Here is a 14,654-nt window from a genome sequence, read left to right as displayed (position 1 = left end):
CAGTTAAAGCAACTTTGAATTTCCTACAACAGAGATGAAAAACAGGAAAAAGCTTAGTATTAATTTTGGAGCCCTCAACTCTTTAGTACTTGATACAGTTTTTTAGAATGGGTTGTACCCATTGCGGAATTGTTACCGGCATTTTTTCAGCTGTCAGTTTTATTTTCTTTTTATGATTTTCTAAAATATGCACCTTTTAAAGCCAACCCTGTGGCCTCAAAAATTGTGAAACGCTGCAACAGTGGGAATGCTGAAGCTTTGTATTCCTGGTTTTGACCTGAATGTACATTCTTTGTGGTGTAGTTATTGCTCTTTGAAAATAGCATACTTAGATGAATTGCAAAAAGCATTACTTTTTCATGGAAGGTCCTGGTCCTGTCTCAACTCATCCTTAGCTGAACTTGTTTCAGTAGAGGTAAGGATCGATCTCAGAAATTGCTCGTTTGAGCGGTCCTATTCAGACAGTTATAAATGCATCTAACTGTTAACTTTCTTATGTTCATTCATAACTAGCAAGAATACCTTAATCCTACTTATGTAAAACCAGACTAATAGTATACTTTGATAAACTTAAGATTGAGATCTTGTGGGCCTTTCTGGAAAAGGGATATTTAATACATACAAAATGCCAGTTTTGCAGGGAAGGGCAAGTTTGATTTTTGTCCTTAGGACAGGAATTCAAATTCAAAGTAAGTTTGTAGTGTTTATTTTGCTGATAATTACAGTTTGAATTTTTAATAATATTTTGCATGGAAGAAATATTTTTTCTATGGATTTACCTGAAACAAGTACAAGAATCAACATATTTGAACTCAAATTAGTGTTAAAAATAACTATAGCAATAATCCTATGCCAGGCCATTTTAAACTTCCCATTATAGTTAATTCATAGGGTAGATAAAACATAACCTGATAGCTTTTGGAAGAGAAAGTTAATTTATTTGGCCCCAAAACAATTAGGCATGTAAGCATAATTGCTTAATAATTACAGAGTTTTGCAGGAGGGAAAAAGTGGTTTTGGTGCCTTATCAGCATGTTTAATTTCTTAATAAATTTTGATACCATTTACCTTAATTTTGAAATTTTTAGTTTCCGGTATGTTTTTTTCTAAATGTTATAGCTGTCTTGTTCTTTTCCTTAAAATTCTGAAGTATGCTTGTGGTTAATTATGACTAATCTTTAGTATTACCATAGATGTGCAAAATCAAATCTGTTAGAAGACTGACTATTAATTATCCGAAGCCAAGTTAAGGAGAGTTGAGAATATTAGAACTCAAAGTTGATTTTCCATTATTTAAGGTATTTTTTTTAAAAATAACTTTTCTTTGCCTCAAGAAAAACTTATTTTTAGAAGCTTAAAGATGGTAATCTCAACATAAAACAACTACATTTGAATGGGTTTTACTAGTGACCCCTCTAAAGTGTTTAATTATTTTGATTCCTAGAAGACCTCACAAGAAGCGGTAAACGTTGGTGGATGAGTGATGCAGCTGCTTTTTCAACTTCACTTCCAGTCAATGATACATTAAGTAGTCATAGTCGACAGAAGAGATCAGTAAGCCTTGAACGGTTTGTGGAAACACTGGTAGTAGCAGACAAAATGATGGTGGGATACCATGGTCGCAAAGACATTGAACACTACATTTTGAGTGTAATGAATATTGTAAGTTTTATCCCTCTCTGTGTTCATATCAATATGCATGTACTGAAATGATAAACATCTGTAAAGTATTATTATAGTATATTAATTGGCATGAGTAATTCTGTAAAATGTCTATCAGCTTGCAGGAATTAATAGTTGAAGTATGGCAAATTTTAGCATTCTGGGAAGAATGCAGTACTATTTCTGTCGAGAAGTACACTGCAATCCTTTTACGTTGTCTTTAATTTTAAATTAATAGGATTAAATTTAGATGATACAGTTCTGTTTAAGTCAGTGGTCTAAATGCTCCTTGTGCTGGATGGATTATGAAACAAGGTATAAACAATTTTGCTTGAAAATTGTGACCCAAGACGTTTTGGTACTGAATGGTCATTTTTTGGTCCAAAAATAACTTTTATTCAGGTGACAAGGATAATTAACATTATGAAATTACATTGAGTGAGAAAATTGGTTAATTTTTAACCATTTAGGAAACAAGTAGTGTTTCTTGTCTGACTTTGTGCCTTTTCTTATTTTCTGGAGGTCAGGTTGCCAAACTTTATCGTGACTCCAGTCTAGGAAACGTTGTGAATATTATTGTGACACGTTTAATTGTCCTCACTGAAGATCAGGTAAGAGCTGTTGCACTAAGCTTTATATCCCTGAAATACAAGTGATGTTATTGTGTAATACGAATTCCATTTAATTGTCGCTTGAAATGGCTGCATCTGAGTACAAAACCTATCTTGTAATCTTCTACTGTTTTAATCTCGATGAAACAGTTCAAAGGAATATTCCTCATGTATAATCTCAAAGATATCTGTTCTTACTTCAGGTGAATATTGATACACCTTCTGGGGTGTCAGCTTTATTTTTGGATCTATATTTTGATATTCTGATTTTTTTATATTGACATAATTGTTATTAAAGTTGGTGCAGAAAGAATGCTGGTTCAGTAATACACAGCTGAACTTGGGGGCAGATTTTACAGAGATAAAATTTGGCAAGAAGAGTTTATTCCTAGAAACCACTGCTTCTAATTATAGTCCCATTTTAGTTTTCAAAAGGCTTAACAACTGACCTTAGTAATTTGTTTGGAACATTTCTGGTATGCATGTTGTATTGCAGCCAAACTTGGAGATAAACCACCATGCAGACAAGTCCCTCGATAGCTTCTGTAAGTGGCAGAAATCCATTCTCTCCCACCAAAGTGATGGAAACACCATTCCAGAAAATGGGATTGCCCACCATGATAATGCGGTTCTTATTACTAGGTATGGTCATTATAAGTATTGTGTTTATTTTATTTTATTGCTGTAGCTTTCTTGCTCTTATTTATAGAGAGAGGCTAGTCATAAAGCAATATAACTGGTAGGTAATCTTAAAGGAGGAAAATTAATAGATGTCTTAAATATATCAGACTATTAAACTATAGATTAAGAATTTGGAAAAGTAAGATCTCCAAATTACTTGCTTCTGCTGTTATTTTCACTTCGTTATTGCCAGTATAAAGTATTCCAGTAGAATAGATGGATCCTATTTAACATTTTATACTTTTATAATTGAAAAGAATTTGTAAGATTATGGAGAACAAAACAGTATGGTAAATGTTTTTTTTTAACCATATATGATATTTTTAATAAGAATTTCAAGCCAGAACCTCAACTACTGTAATAGTATTTCTGCTGATAAACAGATTCTTGCAGATTCAGGCAGTATGAGAATCTGCTTTGTAGCTGGTTTGATTTGTTATGCTTAGAGAAGATGAGAACTGACAGTTTTAATAGGTAGTTTCAAAGCCTACATATATGCCCATTTGTGTACTTCTATTCCACTGTTGCTATGGTAAATTCAGCAAAGCTTGCACTGTAATCTTGCAATCCTGATAAACGCATTCTTATTTGTCCTTTGCAGTTACGAGTAGGTAACTGTAATTTATAAGGCGATCAGTTTCCCTATTGTTGAAGGACAATGTTTATTCTTTTCTATTTTGTTTAAATAGTAGCAGGTGCAGCAGGACTAATTTAGATTAGGATCTTTTTGTTATAGTTTGTGATTTCCAGGACAAATTCTGTACTGCTTTCTAAGCGAACTATTGGTGAAATCATTGTGTTCATTGCAGCAAATTTTTAAATAGTGATTAAAGTAATGGTTCCTTCCTGAACTTCTGCATAAAAGGTGTAAAAGTGACTGGTTTTTTTTTTTTTTTTTTTTTTTGATGGGTAGTTTTTGTTGATTTTGTTTTGTACAAGGATCAATTTTTTGAGAGGAAAGAATAGCTAATAAGTCACTTCCATGTATTTTTTGCATTCATGTTTCAAATATTGTTACATGTGGTCATTAATGCTACATAGTACCATTAAAATGATTAAATGCCAGAGTGGTTTAAAGAGCTGGGTAGTCCAGGAAGTTTAAAAAAATAATATTAGGGTCTCCAATAAAAATAAATAGAATGAAATTGCAAATAAAATACAGGTACATTCTAAGATCTTGATATTTGACATTTGTTTATGCTCAATTTTTTGCATACAAGTAATTCCTCCCCTAGAGTTGCTCATACGTGAAACTAAATAAATCTGTACAACTGTGCTACATATCAAGCTTTTACTTAGGCAGTGGGTGAGAAAGTGTAGTTACAGGTGGTGTGGTTGTGTCAGCCGATGCCCCCCAATATGCATGTATAAGCAGCACTAGCAACACAGTATTTTTACTGTTACAGATGAATAACTTGACATTTTGTTAGTGTTATTCTGGCCCTGCAAAGCACATTTGTTTATTTTTTTTCACTGTTGTGCTTTAGTATGTTTCGTTACTGTATATCCTGTACTGACTGCCCGGTTCTGGTAGTATGTTCCCAGCATAGTTACGAACAGTTCTGTGTTCCAGATGAAGGCTTAAGTCAGTGCGGACTTGCAGACCTTTGACTGAAAAAGGAGCAAGTTTTCAGAGAACATGAATAATAACCTATTGAATTTTTTTTTTTTTTTGGCGAGTAGCAATAAATATTAAGGACTTCTTTTGTTCTTGATTGTAAAGGCTTAGTAATTATGTAACTATACTGCAGAGTTTCTTTAGGACTTGTGTATGCTGTCTTTTAAAAAGGACATAAGGGTTAGAAAAATGACTTCTGAGTTTACTTCGAAGAAGTTTACACTTCTAAGTATATACCTATATTTTAAATTGACAGAATGCCTCAGTGTAGTCTGTGCAGGCTAGTAGTACCTACCTTTATAAAGCATCGCAGAACTTTTAAATTCAGTTATACTTTCACAATAGAATGCTTGTATTCACTTATTTACTGTAATAACTGTAATTTCATCCCAAAGGCTACACTAATCAATTTGAATGGGTCAATCAGACTTTTACTGAAACTGCTAGCTCTTACTAATAAAATGCATCAGCTAATGTGAAGCATGAATTTTTCTTTTTTTAGATTGGAATGAGTAAAGATAAATTAATATAAACATGTAAGTCCATGAACTTTAAGTAGTTCTGCTTGAATTCTTTAAATAATTACTGAAATGGTAATATTCTTGTTTTCATTCTATTTTGGATCTCTCACCTGATGAACCAGAGTTAATGTATTATGTATGAAAGAGAAGAGGATAGCTACAGTGCTTTAAACTCCTAACGTGTTGGAGTCATTTTTAATAACCTCTTCCACCTAAAGGAATTTGAACCTATGCTACCAAATATTAAATTATTTTTTAGCCCCTGTAATAGTGTTTTGAAAGCAGTTTCCTAAATCTGTCCCACTGATGCTGCTCTGCTTGGTATGGGGTAATTACGTTTTCATTGAATTGGACACTGGAACGATTTTTGGTCATTTTGTGTGTTACTGTTTTATGGAAAGTAGGAAAGTTTCAGTTCAACATCATGAATAGTTTTGTGTTGATCAAAACCAGATTTTTCAGTAAGTAATTGATGTATGTGAAAATATTACTGAGTCCTAGCTGAGTATTTAAGTTTGGAACTACAACAACCTTTATCTGAAAAGTGGGACAATGTTGTTAAGAAAAAAAATGCATTATCTTCATCCGTGCAAATGAAGACAGCACCTCAGCTTTTCTTAGCAACAGACAGCTTTTCTCCATGATACTTTCAAAGATGACATGCTTTGTTCTGGGGAAAAAAAAGCTGTATTAAGGGTTCTGATTCCCTAGGGGAGTCTGCTTGACCAACGTAGACAGATTTTTCTACCCTAAAATAGCTGTGTGCTAAAACCACGTAGCCTCACGGGCATGGAGGTGTGCCAAGCTAATCTGTTAAGTCCCATGGAGACCTTACTATGTATGCTAAGCCACTGCTCTTTGGAGTAGAGCCTACACCAGAGCCTACACCATTGTGCCTGGTGTATGGGCTTCTCTGTCATGGTCCTGCAGGCACCTGCAGAGCACTTATTTTACTAAGTGGGTAGGGGACTGCAGAAAAATTCTTAGCTGATAATAAAAAATGAGGTAGCTAAGAGACTGGTCCAAGTAAGAGCCTGATTTCTAATCAGAAGAGCAAAGTCATGGTGATGGAAATATGGTATTACTTGCACAAATAAGGTAACATAAATAATTCTCAGTGCACTATGGCGAGTATTTGGACTGGTTTAGCTGCTTTAATGCTGCCAGAATTTGTGCTGTAGACATAAAAATGATAACGAGCAGGAACATTTCCTGATGTTGTTGTTGGGAGAAGCGTTTCCTTCCAGTTTCACTGGGGAGATTCAGAGCATCCCTGAAATCATTAAGAAATAATAATACCTTCTTATAACGGAAACCCAAGGGTCAGTAATAGACCTTATACAAAGGGCTTATTACAGAGTCTAGGGATGCTGGGTGATTTTGTTTAAGAAGAGCAGCAGTTACCCAGAACACTGGTAACACTTCTGTGTGTGTTAGTGTGCTTTTCCCTTCTTTTATTAATTTACAGAATTCTTGTTTGTATTTTCTGAGTCTTAAGTTAAGTGCTTAATGTTATTTCAAGATAAGACTGACTGAATTGATGTTCTGTAACAATGAGACCTGTTTTTTTTTTAATATAGTGCTCACTCTTTGAAATTTCACCGTTGTTTTTTTTTCTGATGGAGACTGTATTTAAGATTTTAATATTGTATCCTGTAATTGTCCAAATTGGGTTCTTAGGGGCAGGTGAAAGTAAAATAAGTAAACAGACAGGTTTTAATTATGAAGTTGATTAATAATGTAATGTAATAAGGCAATGTCTTCTTTTTTTTTTCCATTAAGTGACTTTGAATTTAGATAAAGCTAACAAATCCTTAAAATTCTTTCACATTGCAAATTAATAGAAGTAGAGAAAAAACTTGTATGATTCTCTTATCTCAAGTCTTTTGGTAGATAAAAAGTAGTCTTTCTGTTTAATTCCTGTACTCCTGTGTCACGGATATGATAATCGCACTTTTTAGCACAATGTCAGGTTCTCAGATTTGTCATTTTAAGACTCAGTGTAAGTTTTGAGAGTCTCTATATTCTCACTTGTGTGTCCTACCTCCAGTGTGGAAGTATGTATTTGCCTTTTTGAAGTTAGTTCTTATTTATTTGCTGATAGGATTTTTTTTTACCTTCATTGGTAGCCTTCTTCCTCTTTTTGTTTCTTCAGAAACTCCCTAAGAAATAGGGTCTCCATAGTTGACCTTAAAACCATGAAACTTCAGAATTCAGAATGTACACTATGGTAGTGGTACCTACTTTTAAGAACACTTAACCCCCAGCTTCCCTTCCATTCCAGTCAGTTGCTTCCTTCTGTTGATCTTATAAATCATGAAGTAGGAATTACGGAATTCCTCAGCAATGCCTTGGTTAACTCGCAAGCATATACATTGTAAACAAAACTGTTCCTTGTCCTGTGCACCTGCACAGAACGGTAAGGGCTAAACGGTTGTGTCCTAGGTTACCCTTTGTAGCAGGAGTGGAGAAGATGGCAGAATTTTAAAAATGCCTTTTTTTTTTTCTTCTTCTTTTACACTCTGAGTTCTCTACTGCTTTTCTATATAGCTTAAGATGATTAGTTTGATTTGTGCAGGTACTAAATAGTTATTTTTTCAAATTACATGTGTGACTGACTTTATAAACTTTGCAGCAACAGTGTCTTTCTGCTGGGAGGGAAGATCCAGACCTGTTAATTTGCCTCTTGATATGTCAGTAGGTCAAGGAAAAGGCATACCAAACAGCCTGTAGAGAGGAAGGTTTGAGGGGAAGATGAGGTGCTTGCATGTGTGTATGTATCTCTAAAGGGGCAGAACTGGGTCTTGAGATACAAATGTTTGAGACATTTGAAACCTTACTCCCTTAAAGAGAGAGTACTTCTCAAAAGTTGTTGCTTGAAATGTTGTCTCCTGCTGGTAGCATCCCATGCCAAGAGTTTGTCTTGTCTTTTAAAAAGGAAACCAGATCCACTATGCTTGACAAAAGCATTAAGTTATCTTTGGTTCAGCTACAGTGTTTTTATAGGAACACAAGTGATTCCATGTAAAAGACTTATAAAGTTTTAGTTTTGAGACTGTAAATCCATATCTGCACACCCCCAACCCCATACACTGTTAGAGATGCAGTTATGTAGATAGAGCTTCTGAAATTAATGACTTACAGTATCATGAAATATAAAAATCTTTTACTTGGGTTACAGTCCACTCGAGATAGTTTTCAGAGTGGTTGACTGCTTTAGTGACAATTTATTCTGCAGCCCCACTGAACTGCTTAACTAAAGAATCAAGATCATAACATGTTTTTATTGATTAAGCCAAATACACTTTGATTTGTAGGTTGTACTAGTGTCAGCAAAAAAATTTCAATACCACATATGGTACAATTTTTCTGTTTCTCTGGGTTTTCAATGAGCTTGTACTTGTTAATTTTTGTGAGATGGTGAATGAGCTCTCTCTTAACACAGACTTGCATTTTTGCCAGGTACCACTGTACTTGTAATTCAGTAAGTGTATTGCTAAGCAGTGTGGTATGACTGCTGTTAGCATTAACCCCAGTATTAGTTTGCAACATGTCTCTAGCAACACTGCTGAAGCCCATATGGGAAGCATTAGCATTACTACGCAATTGGTGGATTTTAAAAATCTTTCTTGGGGAGATATTTTACATAACTGGTTTATGTTTATTGTATATGTGTGAGATTAACTTCACGATGCTTCAGTTAGTCATTCCTTCATTCACAGCCTGCCCTCACGCGCAGGATGCCCTCTCTTTCATTTGTCTGTGAGATACGCGTCGCCTCTGCAGGCCAGTGCTGCCAGTTTTTTTGAAGGGGGCAGAAGGTGTATGTATATGGCAGCAATCCTAAACTCCTGTAAATCTTGTGGTTCGTGATCTAAAGAACTGCAGTGTTTCTGGCATTGCTGTAGATACTCGAGAGGGGAAAAAAGTTTCTTGTTTCATTTTGCATACCTGGGTACAGCTGACCACAATCATGCCTTTCATTTTTTTTATAATATTAAGGAGTTATAGACAGCCAAGGATGATTTGGTAGTTACATTGTTCCAATAGCAGTCCTAAAAGGAAATTTACTTTATGGACACAGTTGCCCTTTTGGAGGTCCATTGTTTATAGGCTAGTAATACACTATTATTCTGTAATAAGAAGTCACCCTTACCCATCAGGTTCTGTACTAGCTTAGGCATTTGGTAGTGAGGTAGGGCCAGCCAGGGCTCTGCACATTCCTTTTCTGCTGCACTTCCAAGATTATTCTGCTTCTTTTCTGAGGCACTTTTCCCCTTTTTTTTTTTTTTTTCTGGGTTTCTTAACTTGTTACAAAGATTTCTATACAAGGCACTCTCATGTTGCTCTGTCAGGATAATTTCCTAGCCTTGTCCAATAGAATCATAGAATCATAGAATAGTTAGAGTTGGAAAGGACCTTCAACGGTCATCTAGTCCAACCCCCCTGCAAGGAGCAGGGACATCTTCAACCGGATCAGGTTGCTCAGAGCCTCATCCAGCCTGGCCTTGAACGATTCCAGGGATGGGGCGTCCACCACCTCTCTGGGCAACCTGTTCCAGTGCTCTACAACTCTCATTGTAAAAAATTTTTTTCTAATATCTAATCTAAACCTACCTCCTTCTAATTTAAACCCATTACCCCTTGTTCTATCACAACAGGCCCTACTGAACAGCTTCTCCCCATCTTTCCTGTAGGCCCCCTTGAGGTACTGGAAGATCGCTATCAGGTCTCCCCGGAGCCTCCTCTTCTCCAGGCTGAACAGCCACAACTCTCTCAGCCTGTCCTCATAAGAGAGGTGCTCCAGCCCTCTGATCATCTTTGTGGCCCTCCTCTGGACCTTCTCCAGCTGGTCCATGTCCTTCTTATGTTGGGGACTCCAGAACTGGACACAGTACTCCAGGTGGGGTCTCACCAGGGCAGAGTAGAGGGGCAGAATCACCTCCCTCGACCTGCTGGCCACGCTCCTCTTGATGTAGCCCAGGATGCGGTTGGCCTTCTGGGCCGCAGGGGCGCATTGCCCACTCATGTTGAACCTCTCGTCTACCAACACTCCCAGGTCTTTCTCCTCAGGGCTGCTCTCGATCCATTCTCCGCCCAGCCTGTATTTGTGCTTGGGATTGCCACGACCCAGGTGCAGGACCTTGCACTTGGCCTGGTTGAACTTCATGAGGTTGGCACGGGCCCACCTCTCCAGCCTGTCAAGGTCCCTCTGGATGGCATCCCTCCCTTCCAGCGAGTCGACGGCACCACACAGCTTGGTGTCATCGGTGAACTTGCTGAGGGTGCGCTCTATCCCACTGTCCATGTCGCCGTCAAAGATGTTGAACAATAGATCTGACATCCAAAGCATTTCGGTTCCCATGAAGCCCTATCTCTGATCCTCATCCTGCAGTTTCTTCCCCCATTGATGAGAGGGGCTCTGATTTCAATAAGTAATTCTCATGTCAGTTGTATCTGTTAACTTCGTATTTCCTTGACTCTTAGTGCATTATGCAGTTTTCACCTTTGTTTTTTATGCAGGCTTTTAACTTGTTCTACTGGAGTTTCTTGCAGTGAATGTAAAGCCCTGATGGGAGGCTGTTTTTCCTTAGTTGATTTTTGTGCAAAAATTGTAAGATTGTCCATTGTCCTAGTGCCCTGGAGATCATGTGTATAAGATTACTTCCCTGAAAGGGTTGAAAAGCTGAGATGTATATGCTGCCCTTCGTGGCTGTCTCTGCAGATATTTGAAATGCAAGGAGCCTACTTTCCAAATTATATCACTAGGTTACCCATGCCTATGTGTTTTCAGGGAATTAAAGAAGTGTAAGTGAAAAACCTACCTGCATATTCAACATTATGTATTTGGTAAAAATCCCAAACAAACTTGAAGTGTACTAGGACTCTGCTACAGCAGATAGAGGAAAGTAAGGTATTTGTTGTTTGCATAATGGGAGTGTTTTTACCAGGGTTTCTATACATCACGTGTTCCTTGCACTCGTTTTTAGAGACCTGTTACAGACTACTGACAGAATCAGTATATTGCTAGATATGGTTCTGGTATCAGAGTTCTTGTGTTCTTACTCTTGTGTCAAAAGTATTTTGTGGGTCTTCACTGTCCTAAGGCATATTATTTGGAATGGCTACCCTAAAAGAGAAGTTGTGGCTGAGAGATGCCGTGTAGCAACTATGAGCTGTTACAGCACTACAGTCTCTATGTGTAGATGATCTGCTTTAGATATACATGGGTCTAGAGCTGTGTTCCGAGATTGTGCAAGCATGTTCAATGGAGGGGGAGACATATACAAACAAAGATTTCAGTGGAGTATCTCCCTCATCAATTTTCTGTATGCCTGTTTGTGAGCTGAGAGGCTGTAGGCTGTGAAATGATGGTATAGAAAATCAAATTAGGTAACACAAGCAATAGAGAAAAATACGTAATAGTTGGGAATTAATAACATAAATTGGCATAATATGTAATTCCTCTTTATGTGACAGTTGTACACTTGTTGGGTGGGGTGTTTTTGTGTGTGTGTGTGTCCCGTTAACAGAATAAGATCTGAAATGCTGTTCAGCTTTCCATTCTTGACTGTGATTTTTTTTTTTTTTTTTTTTTTTGAGTTTTAGGGGGGAGCAGGTTAGTGTAAATAGTATATTTCATATTTATTCCTAGATTTTATAGCTGAAAGGAATCAAATAGACTCTGGGGGATTTGAGGGAAGTCACATGGAAGAATAAAGTAGGTAGAATGTGAATCTGAAAAACTGCTTATTGCATGGCAAATGTCAACCAGCAGGTGATTTGCAGTTAATTAACAAGCACCTTGTGTGAGTGGAATGTTTTCTAATCAATAAAAGGGCTGTTATTTTTAATATCTGGTGCCATTAGTTGACTCTTAGTTTACAGTTGGTTAGTTAGAAGATACATATTCTGATGCAGTTTATAAAATTAGAGTCTGTGAGGGTGGAAGAGGTATAAGGTATACTCAGAGTTTGCCTAATCCATTCCAGATGGACAAAATGTGTTCAAAATGTGATTTATTTAATATCAAATCCAGAAGAGTGACCAGTGTCATGGAGTAAAGCTCAGACTTTCATACTCTAACTGGAGACTTCAAGTCTGAAAGCTGTTTTCTTTTAAGCTGTTTTCTTTTTTTATTTTATTTTTTTTTTTTGGTAGATTGATTGAAATACTTGATACTGTGTAAAAAACCAAAACATTCTCGTATCTCAGTTGAAGACAGAAATTTTGAGTATATTTCCACAAACATCTCTTAAGATGGGCTCACTAAGTGGAACTGGTAACATACCTAATGATTTCTTGAACTGGAAAACTTGAGAATATCTACCAGTACACAGTGTGGGCAGTGCAACTCCTTAGTGCCCCCAGTTAAAGTCTTTCTCTAAATGAGGCAATTAAACCTTCAGTAATTAAAAATGCATCAGGATAAATCCGTAAAATATCAAACTACAGTTGCTGTTGATAGTAATGGTATATTAATACCTACTGTAGTTGGCAAATTAAACTTTTCCTTTTACACATTAGACTTACTACAGATGAAAAAAAATCGATGAAAAATACTTTCGTATGCTCTATTTTTCCCATTTTTTTTTTTTCTCCAGGCATTTACCTTCTGAGTTGCATAAAGGGTCATAAAACTATTCAAATGATAGTTTTTCCAGGAAATGTTTGCTGGGAATAGTTGGGGATATCTGTTAGAACACTCAGTTACTGCTTGGCCAGATATCTGAGGAAGGGCTTTCTAGCAGTTGGAAATGTCATATTTTGCCTTTCTTTTTTGTAAAGAACATAGACTTGTTTAAAAATCTCTCATTTCTATTTTTTCTTAGTAGTCTAAGGAGAATCCTAGCATTCTTCTTTTTTTCTTTTTTTTTTTTTTTTTTTTTCTTTTTTCTTTATCTTTTTGCCCCCTTCTCTTGTTTAAGTACAACATCAGGGCTGTTATTATTTTCACAACTTACAATGACTGGCAGAATAATACGTACGTAAGTGAGTAGCTGTGCTCCTCATTCTTAACAATCCAGAAAAACATACTGGGCCAATTTCTACACCGAATTTTCAGGAATTTTGGATTTTGTGTGTGATCTCTTGCATGAATTCTGTCTCTCACCACACATGGATATATAATACATTTTCATATTTTCTTCACATTTTAAACATCACTCTGGACTATTTAGCTCAACTTCATAACTACATTTTATTAGATTGCTTATGTATAAGAATACATTAAAAATGTGCTTTAAATTAGGACACAGGTTGTGAATGAATTATTTTACTGGCAACATCATATCCATTTAAATTTAGTATTCAGTATTCTTCAGTTTCTGCTAGTTTACACCAATCTGTCCTAATGAAGGGCATCATTATTTATGCTTTGAGGTTGATGGCAGCATGCCAATTTTTTTTCAGTAAGATCTGGATAAGATTTCAATTTGAGTTTATAACTTGTTCATTTTAATTATGCAAATAATCATGTAAAACCTGAAGTGGGAACTGTTTGTTCCATGGTACTTAATACCTTTTTAAAATATTTTGTACTAATATAAAATGTGGATTAGTGAAGTTAGGTGCCTAGGTGTCTTAACCTTTTTTAAATTAGGGATGGTATTTTTTCTGAAGTTCTACCCATTTCTGTATCACTTCCTAACTAATTTTTTTAAGTGTATGCAGTGTGTTAAAAGTACTTTCCAAAGAGATTAGCACTACTTACAGGTTAATTTTCTTTTTTTTTTTCTGCTTATTTGCTTTATTAGTGAATTTGCAGCAAAGAAAAGACACTTGAAAGAAAATGTCTGGAAATTTTCCAGTCAAAGAGGAAGTACGAATAGGCAGAAGCAGAGAATATCAGAGAGTTGTCCCAAGTGAAGTATGTTGTAGTTCATGTCTGCAGTTGTAGCTGTTCAGTTTCCCTTTCGTAATGTGTGATGAAATGTAGCTTAAAAGGCTGTTAAAATTCTGACAGAACCAAATGGTAGAATCCAAAGTTAAAATTCCATACTTGAAGATGTTGTAATTGCCATGCTGGCCTGATGGCGTGTGCTCAGTTAATTGGTACTGAAGTTGATCCTGAAATCAAATCTGCTAAACAACAGATAAAATTTTGCTTTAAGCTCAAATGAAATCAAACTCTTGCTTCAAACTCAAATCAAAACATTTTAATGACTAAGAAATTTGATGAAGAAAATAAGAAATCACATTTTTTACATGTTGTGTATTCAGAATTAAATTACCCCCTGTGTTGTATTCTCATTTATTTTCTTAACTGACACTTCTACTTTTCTAAAGATTCTGTAAAGACAATAAAATATGGTTGCTGAAATACAAACACTGAGATAACACTAAGAACTTACTGAAATTCTGGTCAAAACATTTATTTTGTAAGTGCATGTTAATGAATGGTGGTTCTACCAACTGTAAAGAATTAAATATGAAATTGTAGACACGTATAATGACTAGGAGGTATTGTGTAGAATTGCTCTTTCATATGTTATATTCCAGTTCTTGCTACCATTGTTTGTTTTCTGTTCCCTTCTGTTGCTGCCACGTTGACCTGTTATC

General features: G+C 36.0%; 1 protein-coding gene across 3 annotated transcripts in view; it reads left to right on the top strand.

The window, feature by feature from the left end:
* ADAMTS6 (ADAM metallopeptidase with thrombospondin type 1 motif 6) overlaps positions 1-14,654 on the top strand; it is a 151,987-nt gene that overhangs the window by 13,559 nt on the left and 123,774 nt on the right. For 2 of the 3 annotated variants that reach the window (XM_086770428.1, XM_086770426.1), the window contains 3 exons: positions 1,445-1,662; positions 2,190-2,273; positions 2,770-2,915. In XM_086770428.1, the coding sequence (XP_086626554.1) occupies positions 1,445-1,662; positions 2,190-2,273; positions 2,770-2,915 (448 nt within the window). The remainder of the gene's footprint in view (positions 1-1,444; positions 1,663-2,189; positions 2,274-2,769; positions 2,916-14,654) is intronic. The other variant, XM_086770429.1, reaches the window with a different exon arrangement.

This window comes from Chlamydotis macqueenii, chromosome Z (genome assembly GCF_036417535.1).
Source record: "Chlamydotis macqueenii isolate bChlMac1 chromosome Z, bChlMac1.mat, whole genome shotgun sequence".
NCBI classification, from domain to species: Eukaryota; Metazoa; Chordata; class Aves; order Otidiformes; family Otididae; genus Chlamydotis; species Chlamydotis macqueenii.
This window is presented reverse-complemented; position numbering and strand designations above follow the sequence as displayed.